This window comes from Pteropus medius, unplaced genomic scaffold, assembly GCF_902729225.1.
Source record: "Pteropus medius unplaced genomic scaffold, Ma_sr-lr_union100, whole genome shotgun sequence".
Classification (NCBI taxonomy): Eukaryota; Metazoa; Chordata; class Mammalia; order Chiroptera; family Pteropodidae; genus Pteropus; species Pteropus medius.
The window spans coordinates 2,010,467-2,037,402 of record NW_024340692.1 but is presented as its reverse complement, the minus strand read 5'-3'; the positions used below and the strand labels follow the sequence as shown (position 1 = coordinate 2,037,402).

The window sequence follows — 26,936 nt, the reverse complement described above, 5'->3', positions numbered from 1 at the left end:
AATAAAACAAGATATAGCTATACAGTAAAAAATTGAGAGATCTCTTTATATTTTGTAGCCCTTAGAATATCGTTGAATAAACTATTTATACTAATTTCCCTAGTGGACTTGCAAGAGTTAATATACACACTGAAAACATAGAATTGGATTCAAATAATATTATTCACATTTGAATAGTTCACAGCATTGTTGAATGCATTTCATGTATACAGCTGCCTTCTACACATCACCACTTGGATGTCCCACAGACACAATGAGCTCAACATGTCCAAAACTGGACTTGTCTATCCCTAGACACGTACTTTATCTTCTTTATTTCTTATCATGTGGGATAATACACTGTTTATCCAGCCAAGTCAGAAAACTTTGATTCGTACCAATTTCCCCTTCTCCTATACTCCCCGAGTTAGACATTAAACTTTGTCAATTCTACCTCTGTATCATTTAAGACTATTCTTTCTTTTCCATCTTTGCTGCCACTATCTTAGTTTTAGGTCTTTGTATTTCTCACCTGAACTAATATCATGGACTCTGGATTAGTTTCCCAGCCTTTGATCCATTGCCTATGTTGCCCGCGGAGTAAGTTTTCTGAAACCATAACTCGCCCTCTTCATCCTGCATTGCACCTCACCTTCACTCATTGCTTTGGGGTTAAAATGCACATCCATAGCATAATATGTGTTACTCTCAGTAATCTGAATTCTGTCTACCCTTCCAACCTTACCTTTGACTTTTCCCCTCCTGTTTCAATCAGCTGAATGGCTTGCAGGTCCCCCAGCATCTTGTATTCTCATAATTGATTACTTTTGCATAATGCTGTACCTTCTGTCTAGAATGTTCCTATCTTATCTTCTGCCATTCACTTCACTAACTTATAATTGTCCCTCAAAATTTTCTCCTTCCAGAAGCATTCTGTGACTCAACCTAAAATTCTTGTTTGAATTTCATCTCCAGACTGTGCATTCCTTGTGGGCAGGGATGCAATCGTATTTGTCTTCATATCTCCATAAGAAAAACCCAATAAACACTGCCAAGTGGGAGATGAATAAAGGGCTTTTAGCCACATGGCAGTTGCTGAAGTGGGACAGATGCTGACATCTTCATTTTGCTTGCAAGGAAACTGAGTCTTAGGGAAGTTGAGTGATGTGCCCAAGCTCACCTCAGTGACAAACCTGAACCAAAAACCACATCTCTACTTCTGGCCAAGAACGCTTTTCAGTATTATGTGTTACTTCTGAGAATATTTTTTTCTTCTACATGTAAATACACATATTTGAGGAAAAAAATGGATTTAAAGAAGTTTTTGATACTTTTCCAGATGCGTACCATTAGTGAATATTTTCAATCAGAAACAGGCTAACTTACCATTTTAGTGGTTTTTGCATTGCGTATCCTGACAATACCAATGACTTCAGTTGCAAATGAAAGGAAATTAGGGGTCTATTAGAAAATAGCAGGATCAAAGAGATGTAAAGTTATTCTAATAAAATATATGATTTTAAAAATCAATTTATTCAAAGTTGAAAATGAGTCAGATGATTTAAGAAGATACAGAAAAAATGAAGAAAATTACCTTTTTCCAGTGATTCATAACAAGGCAACTTTTTCTTCCCTAGTTTTCCCTGAAATAGCTGAAAATGAAAGATTACCATTCGATTTTTCTTAAATCATCTTTTATGAATAAGGTGCTTTGTAATTGTACACATAGTTTGAAATTTGTTTTCAATGTCATTATGAGTGTAGTCTCTTTTGTCCTATATATTAATTTAAGCAATGACTTCCTTTTTGAATGAGATACGTAGGAATCAAAATAGAAATGGTTATTTGTCAACATCTTCATGGAATTTTATTGCCAAAATACAATTTTTATTTCCTTAAAAGGAAAAGGCATTTTTTGCAAGAAAGGAAAATTTTCTCACAGTGAGAATTATTATATATTGCCATTGGTTCCAAAATTATATTTTAGAATCTCTTTTAAAGATTAAAACCAGACTAAATTCTTATCTTGCTTCCTAGGGGATCGTGTCTTCCAAAAGTTTAAACTTCATACAAATATTTTTGGAAATGCTAGAAAGGTAGAAAAGATAAGCTCTCTAAAGTTTAGTATACTCTCCTGCTTCCTGGGTATGTGACCTTCAGTACATTGTTTTACCTTTTTGAGCCTGTTTAATCATTTGAAAAAAAATGGTAATAAAATACCTCCCCCATAGAGTCTTTGTGAAGAATGGAAAGAGATAGTGTGTATAAAAGCAGATAGAGCCAAATTACTTCCTTTCTGTGTCTTTGAAATGCTTTAACTTCTGGTCCAACTTATCACAGTACTCTTCTACACAATGGCAGAAAGCTGTTTCTCTGAAGGTGGTCCGAGGCTGATCAATTTACAAGTGGTATATGCAGGAACAATTTGGCAGGTGTAGCTGTTAAGACAAATGAACGGGAGAACAGACTGGCTGTGACATCTGTCATCACATTAATTGTTATGGACAATTGGCTATTGGCTGGTTGTCTGGCTAATTTTAGTATCTCCTTCCTCCTACCATGCCATGTACATCTTTTCTGAAGCTGCAGACCCAATGAAAGATAATGACTTTCCCAAATAAAAAAGGGTCTTTTTCAGTAATAGTCCATTCTTTATTAGTACTTCCAACTTAGCTCTAGTTGTGCAAGCAACATGTTTAGTTTGTGCCCATTTTTAAAAAGAAGAAGACAGTCATATTAGATAGAAAAGTGACTGATGAGTACCTAAGCCACCAAAGTAGCAGAAATGCACAGCAGAATAAGGAGACTTAGAACTAAGAACACTGACTCAGAATTTGTGCACTGGTTAACTAGAGAACAGTTATTTTCTACAGAGGCTAATTTACTAAATGCATTACATTTTTAGAGTCGGGGAACTTGGTTAGGAAGATTGGCATCATTCCAATTATTGCCTAAGTAGCTTGTCTGACTACTGCTGGAGATAGAAACGTCGTAGTCTCCATTTGTATCACTTGGAGTATTGAGCAGAGATGATGCCTTTGTATTTCTTTTTGACAGCCTTGAGCATAACCCTGTACATAATTCGTCACCCAAATATGTTATCTGCCCTCTCCTAGCCTATGATGCCATTTGAGAGATAAAACGCTGGATAGGAAATTTGGAAATAGTGATGCATATAATTAAGTACTAAAATAAAATGGACAGATGGTAAAAGCTATAGATACTTGTTATAGGTTGATGTGATTAAGAAAGCCTTTGTGAGACTTGGACAGCTTGTGAATATTGGGTGGGCTTGAAATAATCAATTCTTTTCTCCACTGGAGGCTGAGCTTTGGCAAACGTTTAAGCTCAGCTTGGTTTTACCCTGCCGCCGAGCCTGTTTCTAGATGACCACCCCATACCAGTCAACCTGCATTCTTACAAAGGGAAAATCATTGCCGCAAGCCAAATATTCTTGAGAATAAAAATTTAAATAAACTGTAGGAAATAAAAGAAGCATGTAATACATAGTGATTCTTTTTTCTACCCAAATTTACAGGTAGTAATTCTCCCAATAATATGCCCCTTTATGCTGATAGATTTCAAGAATTTAGAACTGAGCTTATTACAATACACTGAATTTCTTAATGAATTTCTCATGTTGGGGAGAAAGAAACTTTTTCTACCCTTGTAGGTTATTTTGGCTGGACCAATAATTACATCTACATGAGGCAGATTAGATTAACAAGAGAAAATTACTCAAATTTAGTTGTATACATACGTACATATGGGAATTCCACATACATGAAATAGTCAGAGACCCCACATACATGAAAGGTTCAGAGACAGGAATGTAAGGTATATATGGAATTCTGATCTAGGATGAGATAAGGCACCCTGGGACTTCGGAGGAGAGGAGGGTCATTATGGAATGATAAGAAGAGCAGATCCTCAGTAACTAGTAGTTTGCCCTGCCACTTAAATAGGTCAAAAAGGTAATCGCTGATAATTTCTTATCATGGACATGGCCCCTAATTTAAATTCTAGGTAGTTGTGTGGGTAGCACAGGAGTTTCTCTTGAGCCTGCAGGGTCTCAGTTGTCTTTAGCTCAGAATAATCTGAATACTACAGAGAAATATTTTACGGTGACTCCTTCTGCACTCCTGTAGCCACAGTGTTTCAACAATTGCACAGCTAGGTATAACATTCAGAATCCAAGAACCATCGTGGAGAGTGGGAAGCACTTTTCCAATCCTAGACCCTTGGTTCCACTCTGGTCATTTGTTTTCTGCCCTCCTTCTCCATCTGACACTGAGGCTGTCCTTTCAGTAGGTTCAGGTCTGCTCAGCCTCTCAGCATCTCTTTCTTGATATATTTCTTCCAGTTCTTTGTTTATGGGCCATCATCACACCCATTGTTCCCAGAGAGGCATCTCTGATCTCCTGCCCTACTCAAGGGCTCTGGGTACTAAATCTATAACCAGCATCTCTCATGCAACCCTGAGCCAGGGGCCTATGGGCTGAAACTGCTGTATCTCCCAATATTGACGTCTGGAATTTTAGGAGGCCTAGAAAACTATTTTTAAAAAGTGTAAAAGTAAAGTTGGGTGGTAACAATTTTTCATCATTATTTTTCCTGAATAATCCCTAATCTTAGTATTTCCAACTGTTAAAATCGTCAGGCATTTCAAACAGTGGAATGATTGAATTTATGTTTCATTCCAATAATAACTAGCGTTTTTACAAGCCCCTTCCACTCTACTATATCACTGTACTTTCAAAGGAGGATAGGAAGTACTATTGGGTAAGGGTAGTGTGGTAACTGTAATGCTTCTTTTCATGAATTTTAGCAACATTTTATCAAAATTATCAGTTTTATTAGCAAGAAATGATCGATAACATCTTCAATAAAACTGGTAGATACATATAAAAAGATGATGTCTAAAAATTTGTCACAAATAATAGCTTACAGTTCCTAAAGTATTTGAGTGGACTATGCTCATTTGTAAATTGTTCATTCATACATTCATTTATTCAGCAATTGTTTGGACACCTATATGTCAAACATTGTAAGATAATGCCAAAGAAAGCGTGGTAAGATAAATGGTACCTGCCTTCATGGAGTTTATAATGAAGGATAAAGGCAATAAAATAACAATTATATCAGTATTAAGTATTTTTAAATATTTAAGTGCTGTAAGAAACATCTTACCCTGTAGCATGTTTTGAAAGCCCCTCAAAGAAAGCATTTCGAAATATTTTTACAGTTTCTTGAGGATTTGCGATCATCATCAACCATCAGAACAGCCCCACATTGAATGTAGCTAACTGAGGCATTTAATAAATAGATTCATCTGTTTTCCATTTTATCCCCTCCCTAGCAGGCATATTGATTTATTTCTACCATTTTTAAGCACTCCCAAGTCATGATATCCCTGGCAGCTTTGATAGCAGTGTGACCAAGTCAAATACCACTGTGGGTCCCAGCTCAGAGGCTCACAGGATCAGGTCTGCCCACAGCCTCTTTTTGTCCTCTTTGCCTCAGGCCAGAGTAGAGTCTCAACTGCCGCCACGGTGGGAGGGGTGATCCCTGAGTGCCAGACCCCTACTGGCCTCTCTTGAGGGGAAAAGTCTCTACAACATCAGGGAGAGAAAAGAACCTGGTTGGAGAACATCTCAAGGCTTACAAATTACCTGCCCTTTCCCAACTGAGAAGAAAAAGGTTTGGCATTTCTTAGCGCTTCATCTGGAAGAAACTTTGTGTACTTGATGTCTTGTGTTTTCAAAATTTCTCCTTAATTCCTTTGATTTTACATAGACTTAAAGCTCAACCATTATCCACATACACATTTGTACCGCCCCGCAGCTCTGTTCTGACAGTGCGATCAATTGCTATGGAAAGTGACCAGTTTTTGTTTCCTTTATTTTCAGTGTGGGAAGTCATTATATTGAATTAGAAACACTGAACTATTGTAATTACAGGAAGAAGAGCTTGGTTCAGAACAATTCTTTTCCCTTATTAACTTAAGCAGGTCAAAATTACTTGTGCCAGATGTATTTAGCTCCTTGAAACAAAATTCTAGTGTGTCAAACTGAAGCTTTCAACATACTCTTGAGAACTAGGCCTGATGTTTAAGGATTTAGGGTTTATGAAGCTCCATAGCTAATGATAACAATGGTCCCAGCAGCCCAGAATTAATAAAGCCAGAATAAACAAACATAGTGGCTCATCTCTGTAAGCCACAATTAGTCCATCAAAGTTAGACAGAGGTTAGCCTCTTCTTTTTATTTTAAACATTTTTTTTCTACTTTAAAATGAAAAATTAAGAAGATTCTGATAAGAGCGGTACAAGGATATCACTGAAGATAAATGCCTCTCTCTCCACAACACTAACAAAGACTTCTTGGTACCAAGAAAAGAATGGCAGCTTGTGAGCCAGGCACACCTGAAATCCTAGCCGTTACTCCCTAGCTGTGTAGCCTTGAGCAAGTCACTTAACCTCTCTGAGTCTCATTTCTCATTGTAATGTAAATGTGGAAAATAATTCAGAGTCCTTTTAAGATTATAATTTATAAATAAAGTGTACCTTGCACAAGGTAGGAATGTAATAAGTGCTGATTGCTGAAGTAGTTGTTGCTGTTATTATTAAAGGAAGAAGGTGATAGAGAAGGAAGAAGCAGGAATGTTGTTATCAGTTTGAAGGAACTAAGCAAGATTATGTGGTCAGAGACATCCATACATCGCTGTTGGTTTTATCTACCCGAAATAACTATGTCTCTGTTCATTTCCAATCTCTTTTCAAATCTAAACATACAGCCTCAGAGCTTATGGTCATTATACATCACTTTCATTAATCTCATTAAGAACAATACTCTTTCTAAGCTGCTTGTTTTCTTTCCTTGCAAAACAATTCATCTCTCTGGATCTAAACAAATCCTCTGACCTTTTCATTTGTTCATGGAGCTCATGTTCAAATGAGAGCCTTCTAATAGCTTTCCAGGATGATAACTACACATCCCAAAAGAGCTACAGGCTTTTGTGAGCTAAAATTTAAAAAAAAAAAAAAAAAAAAAAGTTTTCCAAAGAATGTGATTAATACTACATCCCTAAGCAAGCAATTAGATATCCTGTATCTGACATATAGGACTGAAAAATATTAATCTATAAGCCATGTTCCCTTTTGTGAAAGACACTATATTGCTTCAGCTGTTTCTGCTTTAAAGTAGGGTATAATATCACTGTTTATTCTAATTAGGAAAGACCTGGATGCACCATGGGTCAGAATCCCAGCATAATATGAACTATTCTGTAGCTTTTCTCTCTTTCTTCTTTCTCCTTTCCAGCTCTTACATATTTTCTGAGAAATATTTCCATATTCTCATCTAAACTCCAAACACTAATCAAGGAATTAGGACCTACTCCCTGTTTCTTCAGTGTACCTGTAACCCTCTGCATCCTAGGTGTTAAATTCAGTGGCACAGAAAAATAAGGCTATCTTTTTAAAAATCTAAAGGCTGAATCTATCAATTTGTCTTAGATAAACAGTAGTTGAGATGGTGCTAAGGCTTGAAAACATTAATAAAGGCTTTGGCCATGTGATTTTGATTGACACTTCTCTCATTCCTGTAATAAAGTTGGAGTAAGAGGTGATTCTCTCAGTTGTCCATGAAACTTCTTTTAGTGTAATAAATAGCCCAAGCCTTGCCCTTGCCCAACTGTCTAAACGTTATATCACATGTCATTCTCTCTTCATGAAATCAAGGCATTGTTCCTGTTGGGTACTTTTATCCTTCTCTTTCAGTTTGAGTATGTTTTTTCAACCTTGCACTTTTAAGAACCATTAAAGAATTACTGCCTCACATTTCCTCTTTTCAAAAACAAAGGAGTTGTAATTTCCATAAGTACATATTTTATTTGAAGTATTTGCTTTCAAACTGTAAATTGGTGTTTTTTAAAGTTTGGTCTTGGACTATCTACATTTGAATTGCCTGGATCTCTGGGCTTGAACCCAGGAATTTGCATTTTAGCAAGCTTCCAGTGAGTAACTATGCACATTAAAATATATAAATCACCAAGTCGTCAGGAATCTCCATGTATGTCTCTGAGTGGGACTAGCTACTTAATTCTGTAACTCTTTTATTTTTCTTAACCAAAGACAATATCTTTCATTTTTTGCAGTGTGTGGCATTTATAATTTTCTTAGAACAAATTGTCTATTTCTGATCCTACATTTAAAAATCCACACAATTTTACTTGTTATACGAGAGAGGTTGGAAATAAAAGAGGGTGAGGGACTAAGTAGCCTGGGATAAGATTCTACTGGAACCACAAGTCGAAGCATTGCTATTTCTTGTTCTTTGGCAATAGAACTGGGAAGGTTCTTTCTTCTTTCTTCTTAGTGATGCAAGGACCATTCACTGGTTAAATGGTTAAGATGGATGCTATGACTATTGCCACTTCTCTCTTGAAGCAGTCCTTCACACCACCAAAGACTGTCAGTACTATCACACATCCTTGTCCAAAGTTACAAGGAACCCAGAAAGCACCTTCCTGTCATACTGGTTCATCTCCTTTGCTGTTGTCTCCTGCAGATCCGCAACTCGGGGCCCGCCAACAGTACAGTCCAGTTCATCTTCTATCAGCCTATCATCCACCGATGGAGGGAGACGGATTTCTTTCCTTGCTCAGCAACCTGTGGAGGAGGTAATGGTGTTCATTTAGCCTAGGAACTGTTGGCTTCTATGAGAGAAGACTTAGCTATTACAAGAGTAGTCACTGCAGCACAGAAGAAATTTAGTGTCATGGTGGATCAGATCCTTTCTTCTGAATGGGTCCAAATCCTGAAGCCCTCTTGTAAGGCGGACACCTCACTCTAAATGCTCCATAAATATATTCTCTCTATAGAATCCCATTAGAGGAAACGGTGTTTACTCCATTCCTTGATTCCATGGAAGGCCAAGACAGGAACTATCATAGCTTGTCAACAGCGCAGTCTTGAGGTGATTCTGTTCTTTTGAGAATAAACTACTCATCTGGTTGAAGTGAACTTATTTATTCAAAAATCAAGTGAAGAATATTTGCCAGGCCAGCTGCATACCATGATGTGTCCAAAAAGAATCAGAGATTAATTTAATTAAAAGAAGTCGTTTATTGTCAAGAGGGAGAAAAATAACTGCACTGTAGACTTAGGCTGAGTCATTTTTTTCAGCTCTTCCCCATCATTCGTGAAGTAAAAAGAATATCACTTGCCTTATTTAGCATTAAAACACATCTCTCTTGCAAAGTTGTCAATTGAATTTCTGTCCTTGCTCTGTCATATCTGTAACATGGACAGCATTTTGTGTTACTAGAAAAGATTCCCCCCCTCATTTTCTGCCTTTATAATTATAAAGTTTACATAATAATTCCTTCGAATTATTTCATAATTTAGCCATATCTTTATAGATCATTTAGTTCATTTAAACTTCTCTATTGTAATGTAATGAAAAACTTAATACTTAAATATTTTTCTCCTTTGAAATTATTTCCTTGAAGTAAATTCTCAAGAGTGAGTTTCAGAATTTTTGTGGCTATTGGCATATATTACCAAAATTCTTTCCAGAAGGGTAATAAGCAGTCTATGACTATTTTAGTTTCATTTCCAACTGAGCCAGTATTCGTAGATTATTATTTTTTTTTTAAGTTTTGGTAATAAAATGGGTACATAATTGTATGTACATTACTTTAAAAATGAGGACATCAAGTAAATACTAGGTCCGGCTTTACAGAAGCCTGTTAATTGGCTAGTTTTAAGTACCTAATCCATATAGGTATTGCTAGATTATTTTGGCAAGAGAAAGATGGTACCTCAAAATGAAGTTAAATGATTATCCATTAATTTTTATAAAACAATTAAGAGCACATCATATAATTCATCTTCAGCTATATTATCAATGTCTACATAATGTGAACAAACCACTCAAAATGAGGCTCTATAGAGCAATGTTAGACCTTAGCTTAAAAGCAGTCCAAACTACATCAAGTGCTTTTACTTTATCATTATGTATTAGCTCAACATTTTAAACATTTCCATAAAATAGTGTTTCCAGTTGCTCTATCTGTCCTGAATAGAAAATTACTTTGTTTAAAAATAAACTTGCCAATTACATTGATGTTTCATGGAAATATGTTATTTTGATTCACCTATTAATGACTAGCACAGGAAATGGTTTCAAAGAAAGAAATAAGAGGGAGTAATTTTTTTTCTTTCCTTTTTAAATGAAGACCATGTTTTTGTGAGAAGTAGCAATTCAGTAACATGCCCACTATGCCAGTTTCATGTATTGCTGCTATTGGAGTATAATTTCAGTAACTTTGACAATGGCTTGCTGTATAATAAGTCAATTAATGTTAGAGTTGTATATATCTCACCCCTTTGGGCCTTATTTTCTTTACGTCTAAGTGAAGAAGTAGAACTGTCAAGTGGAAATCTTACTTGGAAGTCCAGATAAAAGGAATACGTAATGCTCAGAGCAAAGATGTGAGCATCTTACTTCATGGACCATAGTTTAAAATTTCCTGAAGAAATGATCTCTAAATTCTCTTTTATGTTTCTGGTTCCAGATTTAACTAGTCAACCATTTTGCTAAGTGTAAAGAATTGCTATTCCAAATACTTTGTGAAGCTTTAGAAAACATGATTATCCGACCATTTTGGTCATCTATTTAATTTTTGTTCTAAACTTCCATCTCACAAACTCTAGAAGAGCTTCAAAGCAACATTTTAAACTGACAAATTATAATTTTTAAAATTATAATCTCAGATTTATAATTTACTTATTGTGCCTACATTTTACTACATGGTAAGTTTTGTCCTTAAGTGAAATTATTTTATGGAAAATTATAAAATGATTAGCTTGCCATAAACTTATTAGCTTTTGAGTATAATGTAATTGAAAAATAAAGACATTTACTTGCAGAAAATATCACTTTGCTCTTTGATTTTCTTATAAAGAAAAAAATTAAATGGAACATGTGCTCTTACCCATTAACTTTCATGCTTTTCATCTTTACCGTAAAATTGTAAAAAGGTCTTTTTTTAGGGCTTTAATGAACAATTAATTTTTGTGGGTGGTCTGAGAAAACAGCCTCAAGCCAGGAACTCTGGTTTATAAACCTCCATCTGATTTCCTAAAATCTTTTGCAAGATTTTTAAGGACTCTAAATCTGATTTTCTAACACATACTTAGCAACAGTACTTAACCACCTGCCAGCGAGGATATATTTTGGAGTTAGTTAAGGTTAAAATGATACAAAAAGGTTAATTTTTTAAAAACTCCTTATGTACTTTTATTTTTCTCCCCAAGAATCTAAGTCCTCATCAGCACCCCTCCAGAAATCCACAGAACAACAAAGAGGCAGGTAAAAAAGGCAGAACACATTATAAACAGAATTAAGTATTATTCAGCAACACTATTTTTTTAAAGAGGATTCTCTAAACAGTGGAAATTTGTGCATGGAAACAAATATTGGTTAGAAACTTAAGAACAAATGACGAAGAATTTTGGGTGAAGCAAAAATTGCACAGTAGGAAGGGCTTTTTTAGTTTTTTAGGAAAACGGAATTTATGACAGTTACTGTTAGGGACTTGATCGTGTATTTACTCAGTTTAACCCCTTCAGGTTGAGTTCAGGCAAAAATAATGTCAGGCCCCTGGCAGGACCTGATCCTGTGCTATGTTCCATTGTCCCTCATTGACCAAAGGAGCAGTGTTGGAGTTTATTTTACTTACTTATCTGGAAGTTTTTCTCCCTGGTATCCCAGGTACAAGAGAGCCAATTTTGCATCCATGTATGGGATGGTTGATAAATAAATACTGAATGATACTGAGAATCTGTGTTAGACTTTTCGATTATACAAAACTAATAAGAATGGTTCTTGCCAACAGAGTCTTATAATCTAGTTATGCCATTATGTAGTTCAAGCCCTAGGATTTAATTATTAAAATTTGAGTAGTAAAACAGTATTCGAGGCCTGCAAAACTTAATGAGCCTTCTTTTTACCTGTCTTCTGTCCTGGTAATGACTAGCACAGTGGGGAAGAATTTCCTTAATATGAGATGGCCAAAAAGCATAAAGAAATATATGATATTGACGTGTTTGGTTAAACTCCCTGTATGGTTTGATACTGCAGGTTACCAGCTGACATCAGCTGAGTGTTATGACCTTCGGAGCAACCGCGTGGTTGCTGATCAGTACTGTCACTATTACCCAGAGAACATCAAACCCAAGCCCAAACTTCAGGAGTGCAACTTGGATCCTTGTCCAGCCAGGTCAGTCAAATCTACTAGTTAATTTAAGTCAAGTTCCAAATAAGCGTCTTAAATTAAACTTTTTAATTAAAAATAAATAAATGTTTGCTGTCCAGTGTCCATTCCTAATCATGTGTTGTTAGTACCCATGCCCCTTGTTCTTGCTGCTATAAGATGCCACCCCAGGGTCTACAGATTTTCTGTTTGTAAAGCTACAAGTGAAGCACTCACAGTCATTTTCTCTTCTGATTTTCTTTCATTATGGTTACTTGTTTCCCTCCTTAACAAGGTCCAGACCAGTGGACCTTAATAAGCATGATGCTACAATGTTCTCAGGATACTTTCCATTTTAACTGTTACCTGATCAGTGACATGACCACAGCAGACCATATATCAGGGTCACAGCTGACCCATTTTAGCCTGTGGTAGTCTACACCGATTAACTAGAATCAAAACCAGTCTTAGAACAGTTTTACATTTGAACAAACTCAGTCCTCGTTAAAGAGAAAGCAGGATGTATTTCCAAAATAGTCAGATTTTGTTAAGGTCTTTCTAATTAGGAGCTTTAAAGAGACACTTGATGTTTCCACATGTCCTTGTTTGCTTTTTTGGAAACCATAATTGGCTTTCAGTTATTTGCAGGATCAAGAATCAGACCGACGAATGAAATATCTCAGATGAGGAGTAGTCATACAAGTGCAGGTCAAGAATCTTTACCTAGGTGTAATATTTGCCTTTATTGCACCCCTTCATAGTAAATCTCTTTATTAGCTTACTCATCCCCATCGTATGAGAGAGGATGTAAGAAAACTCTTCTACAAAACTAATCCTGAAGACCAAAAGACAAAGGATTCTTCCCCAAGCTCCTTCAATTTCTGAGAAACACCTCGATGTTATTTTTTAAAATCATAGTTTACTAAATATATATGCATAAAGCAAAACTTTGTATAATTAAATTGCTACATGAGCAACGCAGATAAAAATCATTTTATCTTTGAATACAATTTTAATTTTTGCTTTCTGCTGTTAACTTTTTAAAGTTTACTTGTACTCTTTCTGCCTCATTCATGAATTCTAAATTCTACGTGTTATTTGAAACTGCTTGTTTCATAGCTCATAAAAGTGAATTCAGAATGATAAGTTTGTGTGCAAGAAACAGAAAGAATAGATATTTTATAATTATATAATTTAGGCAAAGTTTAATTTGGCTTTATATTACACCAGAAAATAATGTATTAACATTGTATATGGTTAAAAAAAACTTAATGAAGTGTCAGAATTTTGCTTGGACGTCTTTATTTTGAAAATATTAAAGGTATGAAGTATATTTAGCCAAGATAATTATTACTAATGTAATTCAACCCTATTTAAAAATTATTCTATTTATTATACATCTTTATCCATATCTATACCAGAAAGACTGGTACATGAAAAGAACAGTTAATCCCATTACAGGCAGGTCAGCTCAGCCATAGAGAGACCTTGAAGTCTTACATACACTTCCATAAAAATTTGTATATGTATTTCTAAGAGAAATGAGTTCACTCTCACAACTGCATAAAGCTTTTTTCTACTGGGAAAATAATTTCAACGAAGAGATGGCCATGGAAGACAGTTGTGAAATAAAAGCATTATGTTAACCATCTTAAGAAAATGTTTATAATCAGAAAAAAATTTACTTAGTTTTTTCTGGCTTCTGATTTTTATGTATCTTCTCTATTGGAGTAATATTTGTGGCCTATTTGTTATCCAAAAGCAAAAGGCCGTTCTATATCTAAAGAAGTTTTCCTGTGTAATTTGTGCTTTTTCTGCATCCAGTGTTATTTTAAAACATCTAATGCAGCACATGTATAAATGTTGGGACAGGTGGCTGTTAAAAAAAAAGAAAGAAAGAAAAAAATAAGTGAGAGGCAAATGTCAGGAAGCTGCTTTTTTATTGCAGAAGTAATTAAACAAAGCTGTAAAAATTAAGATGGCAATAGGAGACGTTTAAGAGAAGTCTGCTTTAGGAAATATAGATATGCTTCTCTAAGGTTAAAATACTTCAGATTGCTGTGAAATTCATTGAATTCATCTGCATGCCTGAGATTAAAGCAGTCTTTCTGAATTCCAAGAGAAAATGAGAAGTGATGTTCTGAGAAAAGAAGATAAATAGACTCTATAGAATAGATCTCATCAGAATACCAGAATCAAGCCCTCAAGGAACTGTTTTCTAACTACAAATTTAACTATCTAATAATAAAATCAAGAGTGACACAATGATATTAAACCAATGCCTTTGTGTCCAAAATTTGAAGCCCCCAAAAGAGAAAACAGAGACAATCTTAGTACAGATAAAGTCACATATTTTTTGAATTTCAAAAGAAATTTGTTTTTTCTAGCCAATGAGCCATTTGTTCACTTTACATGTATTAGAGTAGGATTTGGGGCCTATTACATATTGAGAGCAAATGCCATTCAGATAGCCACGTTTATTCCGTCAAGATTGGAAGGACCATGGACAGCAAAAAGGACACTAATTCTGTAACCCTAGGTTTATTAGTTTACAATTCTGCATCTCAGTTTTCTCCCCTATAAAATGGGAGTAAGGGGATTATTTGTTGCACTAAATGAATAGTTTTCAGACTGTGCCTACAGAACCTGTTGTTCCATAAAGTTGCTTTATTAAGTTTTATTTTACATATTTTGAAGTATCTTTAAAAAGTAACTCACAAAAAGTGTATTCTAACATGTCAAACTAATTTTAACTTATTTGACCTAAGCTAAGTTATAAAAATACTTGTAACAATTGTAAAAATGTTATACTACCAAAGTAAATACTTCTTGCCCTTATCGTTAAATTCTTCGATTATGTCAGTTAAATTGAAAAAAATAAATATCCTAAGATTGCAAGGTGAGCTGTGAAAACTGTTACCACTAGCAACTACTTCTCTGTGATAATGAGAACTTTTTATAACTACATCTAAAACCAAAACCAACTAGGTGTGACAATCATTAGCCAAAATCCTCGATAATCCATTTTTTTCTGATTACCAAAATAGCATCACTGTTCTCATTAATCTCCTTTTACAATAAGTAAATGTTATATGTTTGAACTAATGAATGACATCACTTACTCATTTCACTCACCAACTGGCTTCCATGGTTGTGGACAGGTTCATGGTTCATCTAGTGGTTCTCTGGGCTAAGAAGATTGTTGACATCTAGCCTATTCTTTTCAAAATAATTTTTATGTCTTTATGACTTTTTCTGACTCTTAATGCTAACTTAGAAATGTTGATGAGTTAAAAAGCTGTAATGAAAACATTAAAACTCACTAGAAATCTCCATTGCCTACAGATAACCACTGTTTATTCTCTCGCTATATTTCTTTCATCTTGTTTATAGCTCATAACACAAATGAAATCCTACTGTGTACAATAGACATATAGAATTTAGTGACTTAGTTCTTGGTTTCAGCTATTCTAAAGCAAGCTTGAAAGTCAATGACATATAGTAACTCGACATTTTTCTAAGACAGGAATTTGAGTTCCTTATGCTACAAGACCAATCATTAAGCCTACCTGACAGCCAGTAGTTCCATCTTAAGAGAGCTTTGTTGCTCTCTGCTGGTGTCATTTATGTAGTCATTTTTATGAGGCGATAAAATACTTTGTTTCCTAGCCAAAAGTAGCCTCAAAAAGGAAGCCAAACTTAGTGCTTATAATGGAAGGGAAGAGAAAGTAAAGTTAAAAATGTGTTGGCTTTTAGCTAAAATTAAGAATAATTTTCACTGGTCGCTTGGAGCTGGGACATCACCAGTCTCATCATATGCTCTATACTCAGCATAGCATATGTGCGGGTGGTAGTCTCAACTTGGATAGTCCCAGAAGTCCAGAGGCATGACCCTCCTGTATGCCAGGGACCTACTACATGTTTAACTTATTTTCTGCTTCATTAATGTAATGCTATAGTAGGAACTCTTTCCCATGTAGTTAAGACACTTGGAATCTAATCTAATGTAAAACCCTCTCTTGTGCTTGCCATGCTGTAGTCATAGCTCTGTTTTACACTGGGGGAAATTTTTTTAAAATGCATTGTCTGCTGGTTTGTGCGATGGTTTTTGTCATCTTGGCCTCTTGGGTGAAGGGTAAAGTCTGTCGCTTAGCCAGAAAGCCACCATATATGCCTTTGGCTCATCAACAAATAAAATGGCATAGTTTTAGTTCAGCTAATAAACACCTTATACTTTCGAAGTGGCTTTAAGTCAAATGTAAAATAGGCTACATTTGGCCTTACATATCTCAGTCTGAGACTGGCAGGACCGTTAAGGCTATCTGGGGATAATTGTGCAAGACATTGTTTGTGAGAAGATCAGAGAAGCACCTTTTCAGATTTTTTTTGGCACAGACCTCTTGTTTTCCCTCCAAGGCAGTAATGAAGGGGGCTTAAACTGGCAAGGTTGGACAAGTGAAAAAAGCTCTCACTCATCACACTATCACGGTCACAATTATTAGCAAACAAATCTGTTTCTAGCTGAAACTGAATCCAGATTCCCCCTGCCCTCAAGGGATTCAGAACAAAAGTTCTAAACAAAGGCCCAAACTTGTATGCCCCGAGCAGCAGTTCTTGGGGAGTTCCAGTGGATGTTTTTTGTCCACCTCCACTTAATTTGACAGAAAATTATATAAGTCATCTTGGCCATGGACCAAATTATGAACAAAATCTGATAACTGAATCCTAATGCAACTTTAAAAGAAATAGTCTTCATTGCGAGAGGCAGGATGTATAGTGGGCATGTAAAAACCTGGTCACACTAACTTAATGACCAGTTAGTCCAAAGGCAATACAGCCTGGTGGTTAGGAAGGGAGCTTTGGGGTAAAGTAGACTGGCTTGGGATCCTGGCTCTGCCACTTACTGGTTGAGTAGCCGTTGGCAAATTATTTCTTCCTACTAAGCCTCAGATTTTCATCCAGTGAATCGAGGATAATGACAGTGCTTACCTCATAGAGCAGTCATGAGGAATAAATGGTGTAATACATTTAAAAGCTTAGCAGATTGCCTGACATATGATAAACACTCAATAAATGTTGCTGCAGCTAAAATGACTAAGATCTTGGTTTCGATAATGTTTATATTACCTCAGAGAAACTCCTATACTCTCCCAAAAGCAGCTCTCTCCACAAAAAGATAAAACTCTAGAATTATCTATATGAGTCTAAAAAGATAGTTCTCTATTTCTTGTTTTTATAATAGTAGATGCAAAATCCTAGGTAATATCTTTATGAAAGTTAATCACATTTATCAGATTTTGAAAATATAATGACCATGAGAAATTAAGATAATTAGTGTGCAATTGTCTAATAATTCCCATTTAATTAACACGGCATTTATGCCATTTAATTAACATGGCATTTATGCCATGATCATCTCCAAAAAAGGAGAATTCAGTGTGAGAACTAGAAAATGGTTTGTAATTAAAGTATAATACAATGCTTCCCTAATCACAAAAGTCTTTGTGTTTTATTACAATAGGTAAATGATTTAGAAAAGTAGCAACTACCTTCCTTTTGACCAACCTCATTTAAATGAGTAAGCAATAAGAAAGATCGTAATAAAATCTCAGTTCCACTTTCATGCATTATTTACAATGAGATAAATAAAGCGGAGTTCTGGTGTTTTTTAGAGTGCATGGTCATATCCTTCCTAAGTTTATAGACATACCAAATGTCATCAGGCAATCAGTTATAACTCAATTATTGGGGCACTTCAGTTCTTCTACCAAGCCAGCTCACTGGTAATAAAAATCACTTGTTATATTACATTTTAAACATTTTAAGTATAAGTATTTGTGCAGTTCTTTTAATAAACTTGTGAGTTAATAGAACAGGTATTATTATCATGATCCTCATTTTTAACCTCAATCTACGTTTGACTTTACTAGCTAAGTAACTTCTTTACTTAACTTCTCTAGGCCTGAGTTTTGCCATCTGTAAAATGAGCCAGAGACATTGTCTCTGTGGTGCAGTGGATAGCGCATTGGACTTCTAGGTCAACCTGCTGTGGTCATAAAATGAGCCAGGAGTACCTATGAGGATTAAATGAGACAATGCATGTAAAGCTTTAGCAAGGCACAAGCACGCAACTTAAGTCAGCTATTATTTTTAAATTAGAGCCAAACCTGTAAAATGACTTGCCCAGTGTTACTTCTATTTGAAGCTTATAGAGTGCTTTCACATCCATTTATCTCAGTTCAGTTATATAATCCCTAGGAGATTAGCAGGACAGAGACTCTCATCTATATTTACGGATGAAAAATCTGAAGCCCAAAGAGGTTAAGTGACCTGCCCCCAGTTAGGGTGCGTAAAAGAAAGCTGGGTCATGGATCTCAGCGCCTCCATTTCCAGAGTATTTCCTGTACTACATGAACTCAGCTAACCTGATCCTAGGTGCAGCATTTGTGCTGTCATATTCTGTGGTCCATGAAGCTCCTAGTTCTGCCTTCAGCAGCCACGAAGAAGGGAGCAGGTAAGATAGAGCTCCATGAGATGGGTTTCCCGGCACCCATTCTTACTTCATATTAAACCTCCTGATTTCATCCAATACTTGAATATTACAGATGACCAAAAAGGAAGTCCAGATGTAATGCATTCAAGGTCACACAGTAAGAGAGTGACAGAACTGACCTTCCCTCTCCCACTCCTGAGTGTGTCCTCTTTTTTTATCGAGCCATGATCCTAAGTTCTCTGCCACTAATGAAAAAACAAATGCTTATGTCTCTTCCAACTTTTTATTACTTCTCTCCTGCTCCATTCTGTTGCTTAGTAAAAGATTGATTTCTATGATTCTGGAATTGTCGAGAGAAGATGAATTACTCTCTTCCATGCTAGGACTCCTCCCACCATTCATTCATTCATTTATTATTATTATTATTATTATTATTATTATTATTATTATTAAGAACCTATCCTGTGCCAAGTTCTCTGCTTGGTACTATGACAAAGGCAAAGAGGAGTCAACTGGAGTCTGGGCCCCAAGACTATCCTGGAGGAGTTGAGTTGCACAATTACAAAACAGTATGGTGTCTGAAAGACACATGAGACAGAAAGAGAAGAGACAATTAAAAAAAAAAAAAAACTGTCATGGCTATTTCTGGGAGATTCCCAGTGGGATGAGATACAGAGTTAAGCCAAGCAGGCTAGAAGCACGTTTGCCATTAAGATGGCCTTTCTCTGCCTCAGGTCACCCAGTCATCTCTGCCTGCTAGAGCAGCCTTTCCAAACTGCCAAACTACTCTCCCTCACACAGATGGCAGAGCTAGTGGGACTAAAGATGTGCACAGTCAGTGGCAGTTTGGAAGCTTTTTTAACCTTGTTTTTTGTTTGTTTGTTTGCTTTAACTTTGGATGATAGTTGTACTGCTTGCTTTCGCATACGCCAATGGCATGATCTTATTGAGTGAATGTTTACTAATTGTCTCCATAGAGCACTGTGTTAAGAGATACAGTAAAGGTCCAATATGGATTCTGTCCCATGGTACTTAAAGAAAACTTATAAATAGTTAGAAGTTAGTACATAGAATTGATGAGAGAAGTTAATGCTATGGGTGTTTGGAAGAAGAGAAAATTTCTGGCTAGATGTTGAGAGAGAAAATAAGGATAGGCTTTAGAAGAGCCTGAGTAATTTCTTGACTAAGAAACTTCGTTGGGCATTATGGAGCCACTTAAGACCTTTGAGTTTGGAAGTAAAATACCGATTGATATGACAGCAATGAGCAGGCTGGATTGAAGGAGGCAATGCCTGCAGGCACATCTGTTTGGAGACTGCTGCAAATGGGCCCAAACTCATGTCACAAGGAGATGTAGTTGGCAGACATCACAACTGGAAGAACTGAGAGCCTGTAGGGAACATGAGAAAGAGAAGAAGCAAAGATGTCTCACAGTATCTAGCATGGGTGGATGGGAGGATGGCTGTGCTCTGAACAGTAAAAATGATCACAGGAGAAGAAGCCATTTGCAAGGGAAGGTAATGAGTTGTCTGGACTCTCTGGGCTTAACAAACCTAGAGCACATCCAGCTGTCAAGAAGTCAGAAACAAGGCTGTACAGCCCAGGAGAAGAGGCAAAAGGTCCCAAGAGGTTCACTAAAAGGGACAGTTGAAACCATGAAAGGGACTACTTATGATTTATTTCCATTATTAAAACACACACACACACACAGAACCCCACAAATTAAGTGCCCACAGAGTTCATTATATTAGGATTTTTCTTAGAGATTTATCACAACATATAGATTCCACAACGGAGTATTGTGAGACTGAATATGGCTTAATTTTTAAAAGTCAGGGTTATTGTTCTAAAATAGCTTCTGAGATAATTTCAGGACAAAGACTCAATAATCTTTAAGTGACACATGGAATTTGAACCAGTGACCTCATTTATATTTTATATTATATTTTCAGATGTTTCCATCTTATACTTTCTCAGACTTGAATTTTGTTTTGCTTGAATGTTCTAATTCCTGTAACTACATCATAGAAAACTTGGAAAACAGAGAAACATGAAAAAAAAGAAAGTAAAAACACCAATATTCAAACACCAGGAACTAACAACTGTTTGGAGCTTTTTCTAACATATTCGTGTGTACATTTGTACACATATTGTACTCACATGTCCACACACACATATGTATAGACATTATGAAAATGATTATATAAATGATATATGAACATATGAATTTTCTTAGTATTATGGATCACATTGTATATTCTATTTTATATCAAATTTGTTTCAGTTCACATTACATTTGAACATTCTCCATGTCACAGTTCAAAAGTGGTTCAAAAGTCTTCACGTTTATATACTGCATAATATTTCATTCCATGGGCCTATCACAACATTGAAGCATTCTCTTATCAGTGGGCAGTTCAGCAAGATGAGGACTTGAGAGGATCTGGTACAATGTCTTTCTTCTGCTTACACCACATGAGTCCAGAATGACTGCTTCCTCATCCTCATGTTCCTCCCACCACAACTCCTGATGTTGGGGATTCCTCAATGTAAGAAGTGCATGAGTGGTCAGAATCGTTAAGGCAATAAAGAATGAGCAGTTTTACCCTCAAACAACTGTTTCTTAATGTCTTCCCTTTGTGATTATTTTTTAAATCATTTTTGCCTCCTTTACCACTCCCCACCCATTCAGATATATGTAAGAATACATGCATACAAACACACAAACAAATCAAGACTTAAACAAGGGAAGAACTTAAAATCTCTAAATAATATCCTTTTTCATCATTCCTCAATATGTACACTTGCCTAAAATAAAAGACAAGCAATAGAAAATTACATTTTGGCAACATTGCCTGCCCCTCTGTGACAGTGTGGTGAGAGGCCAGGGCCATGGCATGAACCCCAAGAGAGAGCAGAGCCCATGCACACGAATATGCATGAACAGCACTGGATAGAGCACCATTGTTTTGATATCTTTCTGTTTTCACAGGTGCCATAGAGTCATTTCATGAGTCTTCACTATGACCCATGCCATAGAAAGACAAATATAGCTATAGTTTTGCTGAATCTAGTTTTAAAGCTCCTTGTTCAAACAAAAATGTAATTTCCAAATCAGTTGAAAGCAAAGACCAACATCTTGAAATCTATGCATTCCCCCTTGTTTCTTTTCTAGCCTGTTTCCTTCAGTATTACTGCCTCCATTTTAAATATCATCAGCTGATAAATCAGTTGACAAAGATCTGTAACACTTCATTCTAATATTGAGGGCAACAGATTATAGCTATAAATTTTTTCAGAAGAGAAGGCAGTGATATGCATTTCTGACTTTAGAAATTGATGTAGACATGAGTAAAGATATTAGAATTAGCTAAAATATGACTGCAAAGTCAGTTTGATTTATTCCTTAATTAACTACTATTAGGCTATGTTCTACTTTATTAAAAGACCTTTAGAAGGTTGGAATTAATAAAAATATAGTTCTTTTAGAAAGAAAATGCCCTTAATTAGTGGATGTAAGAATTACTGGAAAGAGATAACAACAGATATGATTAGCCGTTCACATCCGATTTCTTGTCTGTCAAAAGAAGGCAGAAAACAATGGGAAGTTTCTCTACTTGGAAAAACAGGGAGAAAAGTTTAATGTTAATATTCATTCCTTTCTTGTGTTAGTACAGTGACACTTTGAGCTTCCTCAAAAGCTAACGTTGTTACTTAAGGGTAATACATACATACACCATAAAAATTTAGTCATACAAATGAGTACAAAAACTTTAGTCATACAAATGAACATAGAAATTTTAGTTAGGTAAGATAAATAAGTAAATTACTACTCCAATAGTTGTCCTTCTTAGGAATAGAAATCTATCCTCATAGCTTTGTTTCCCATTTTATTTCAAATTTAATTTCTCTCATGTATCCTTTTACCTTTCAGTAATTTTTTCAGGAACTGCCTTCTTTATCTCTCTCTTTCCTCCTTATGATCTCCATTTAGTCCTATCTTTTTTATCTTTCCGATGCACAGTATAACCAGTTCACTCTTTCTACCCAAAGACTTAGGTTTGCAAGCCATATTTTAAAAATAAAATACTATATCAGAGGATGAGATGAAAAGTCTTTAATATAAACACATATTGAATATGTATACATAAATATATACCCATCCATCCAGGGATACATATAAAATACATGAGTTCCTTTTGAATACAAAAGAGAGACTTCCTGTCATGTGTCTTTTGCAAAATAATCACCCTCTGTTCATGTCCTACTATATTCTGCCCCAGAATGATATCTGTGTATTGAGCTCTGTCTCCTACTCTTGTTGCAGGGTCTGTTGTACTAGCTCTTTTATCTAAGATTCGTGGGTCATAAATCTTTCACAAGCCAGTGGACTCAGGAATGAGAAAGTCTTGCCAATGGAGGCATTAGCTGACATCAATGAGATAGGTTAGGGTAGTTTATTGGAGTCCTAAAGGCCTCTGGGGACATCCACACAGCCTCTAATATCATTTCTTGTGAATCCATTAGCCACACAGCCAATCATGTCATTTCTTATGGCTTCTTAGTCTCTATCTCTAAATCTCAGATTTCTCAGGGCACTAGGTATATTACCAATAGTCATGGTAATCACAACCATCACCATAATAGCAGTTAACATTATATCACATTTTATAGACAAAAAAAAAAAGTCTTTCATATTTATCATCTCATTTTAACTGCCCTACCTTTATTTTGGTAGGGATCTTACTTTTGCTGTTAGTTACATATTACATTCACTAGTTCCCCTTCCCTTGATAAAGTAACCAAGTGGCTGCTTTCCAGCTATTACTAAAATCCTTAGGTCTGCCAAGAGAAGAAACCTATTTGCTAGGTTATATAGCAAATTATGTAATATTGTCAATTCCCAGGTACGTACTCTTACATATAGCTATCTCTTTCATTAGAAGTGAGACAGTAACGATAATTGCTTGGTGAGCATCTGGAAGTAACATTAATAATGATGATAATAATGACCTCATAGGATTTATAATTTGGGGGATTAAAGAACATTTACAAGCTTATTGTGTCATAGTTAATGATGAGGTGCCAAGTTTTCTTGCCACCACCCTTTCCAGTGGTATTTCCTGCTTGGATCAGAGAACTAATTATAGTAAATGGTGCCCTTTCAAAGAACTTGCCTCATCCTAAAGCATATGCTAGCATAAAGATATTGAACTGTTTTCATATTGTTTTTCAGAGACAATTTATTAATGTTGTTTTGCATTTGTCTAAAAAAAAATGTGTATAATGTAATCATTTAGTGTTTATTTTATTGTGTGTACCTTCTACTCAGAGGGTTGGCATTATTGTTCCTAACAGTGACGGATACAAGCAGATCATGCCCTATGACCTCTACCATCCCCTTCCTCGGTACGTAATCCATCATCCTGATGATGTTAGAATTAGTCAATCGGTCTTTGCTTCTTTCATATGTGTATAGAGATTTTGTGTTTTTTTGTAAAAATAAGATGGTAGATACTGTGTTTTCCAGTCCATCCTGAGCTCTGTTTTTGAATAATACGGGACTGCTCAGACTGGAAGCTTATCATTCAAAAACTATTTTAAGATAGGATCATATTCCATTGGAGTGGACACAGTAATTCACTCTGATTGGATACAGCGTATGGGTTTGTGTTATGTCTTTCTTTCATTCCCTTTCCTATATTTCCTCTGCGACTAAACCCTAGTCATTAAAGCACTGTTGCTAACTGTTAAACAAACAAAGCCTGAAGTATTATCGCAATACCACAAATGTGGAATTCCAGATGTGGTATTACTCTAAATAGAGGCTTTAAATATTCTCTTTTTTTTTTCCCGAAGAAATGATAATTGAGTACAAAAAGGCAGTTTTTGTTTTTTTTTTTTAATATTCCTATTGTTCAGAACATTTGCGGGGACTCTTTTTCCGAAACATTTTAAAATTCCATGCACGGTGGTGCTTTTTTAAAGTACAGTATTTTTTTAAAACTAGAAAAATAATAAAAGTGATTGAGGAGCTTTTAAGAGAAGTTATTCTCTTTATTAATATATTCATAAGAAAACTGGAGAAGCTGAAAAGTATGCTGGCTGCTGCGTGTACTGTCGGCCACGTTGGAAACAACCCTTCAGGGAGCAGACATGAGAAATGAGTTTGAAATCACCACTGTGCTGAGACCTTTGCTCTCTTCTCCTGGCTCGTTAGGACCTCAGAGAGACAGCTGCTATTTAGAACCCACAGTTTAAATCAGATCACAAGGACACTGGGTGAAAATAACTCACAGTAGTTTGCTTAATCTCAAACTAAACAAGCCCAGAAATTAATTTTATTCTGAACTATAAAATAAAGCAAAGTTTGAAAATCTCCAAATATTTAGTGAATTAGAATCCAAGTAGAGGTTTTTGAGGTCATCTACTCCAACACCCCAATGATGCTTCATTCTCTGACTCATTCCTCTCACATCGCCCCCATATACCATACATATATAGACATATATATTTACACAAATATTCATATATATGTTTGCATTTAATGCATATGTATTTACACATGTACATACACAAACGTAGATATTTATTTAATACCTATATACTAGTGCCAGTTGTCATCCAGACTGACTAGCAGGAAACTCCCTTTTCACCATTCTAATGATAGCACATAGAGAAGAGCCTTTGATTTATACCATATATAGTTTGGGTTTTTTTAAGTTCTTCCACTAAGGGATTACCTCAGTAGTCAGCTCTCTCCTGCTTTTTTATTTCTATATTAATAAAGATGATAAATGACTTTAGAACACTACTGATGTATCATTTGGCTGGAATAATGGAATGAAAATATAAAAAGATTAATTTAACTGAACCAAGACTTTATTTGATTTCAATTCCTGTATCTATAAAATAAGTATCCATAGGACCTATGTATCTATTTGTGGGAAGGCCATATATTTCAAGACAAAGGCAAAGTTGTGTGTCGGGGTGAGCAACAGCAAGTTTATGTCTTTCCTATAATGACACTCCTAAATTTCTTGTGTATTTATGATCTCTCATGTTTATATTTCTCTGGTATGATTAATGTCTGTCCTAGATTAAACTTGATTTCTTCTGTATTTGGATTCTCCCCAAATGCCTGAAGCCACTATTCTCAATAATAGATTAAAACAAGCCTCCTTAATGTCCTTTTGCACCTGTCCTGTGTACACATTGGCCTGTCCATGCATCTCACTGGGAAAGGACAATTAGCAGATAGACTGTATTTCCTACCCCTTGCACTTCTGTTACTGAACTAATTCTAAAGTTAGATATTCTGCTTTACTGATAAAGTCTTAGTAAATGAAAGATTTTTCTACAAATATATTTTCATTTCGTAAGAACTGAGGCTCAAAAATGGTTCTCAGATGGCAGCTACCTGCTGATCAAGGCAGAAGGCTTCACTTATTGAAATTATTTAAATGAGCTTAAGACCACAGTGCAGATACAAAACACAATCAGTGGATTTTTAGATTGTTTTTTCTTGCTTTCAGTTTTGACTGTAACACTTATCTGAACATAATATAAAAAGATAGCCTGATGAATTATCTTTAATTCATAATTAATACATACAACTTTTTCACATTTTTAATTTCGAGAATTTAAAATTCTAAAATTGTGTTTAAAAAATTAAAAGCCAAATGAGTTAAAATATTTGATATATGAACTCATTTCTTATTCTTTCACAGCAAGATTCTTGGATATGCTTTTTTCCCCCAAACACTTACCTGCTCCCTGTTTTAACATATCCTAACTGACGTCCTCTCTCACTTATTGTTATACTTTCTTTAAAGCACCCACACACATTTTGCTTTGAAATTCTTCCTCATAACCCTATTATTTTGCAAGGATTCACATTATAATTTTTCACATATAAAACTATAGTTGCATGCTGTAACCATACTATAAGTTCTTCGAATAATAGTAGCATCATTTGTCTTTCTGTGATCACTGACATTGAAAAGGATACTTATTACTGTTTATAAAATTATGAGTCAGGCCCAAATACTGAGACAGAAATTAATAACTCTTTCTTTAGAAGGGTCAAGTTTAGGGATGTTAGAGTACCGATTAGAAAATGTGCTCCTTTTATGGCATCTTAATGTTCTAAGAGATTAAATGTACATTCAAACACATATTCCCACTTCAGTGTCAGATCAAA

At 35.5% G+C, this 26,936-nt stretch overlaps 1 protein-coding gene across 3 annotated transcripts in view; it reads left to right on the top strand.

The window, feature by feature from the left end:
- Nucleotides 1–26,936, top strand: part of ADAMTSL1 (ADAMTS like 1) — a 387,565-nt gene that overhangs the window by 140,617 nt on the left and 220,012 nt on the right. For 2 of the 3 annotated variants that reach the window (XM_039870472.1, XM_039870576.1), the window contains exons 8-10: nucleotides 8,550–8,661; nucleotides 12,129–12,267; nucleotides 24,092–24,142. In XM_039870472.1, coding sequence (XP_039726406.1) covers nucleotides 8,550–8,661; nucleotides 12,129–12,267; nucleotides 24,092–24,142 — 302 coding nt within the window. The remainder of the gene's footprint in view (nucleotides 1–8,549; nucleotides 8,662–12,128; nucleotides 12,268–24,091; nucleotides 24,143–26,936) is intronic. The other variant, XM_039870536.1, reaches the window with a different exon arrangement.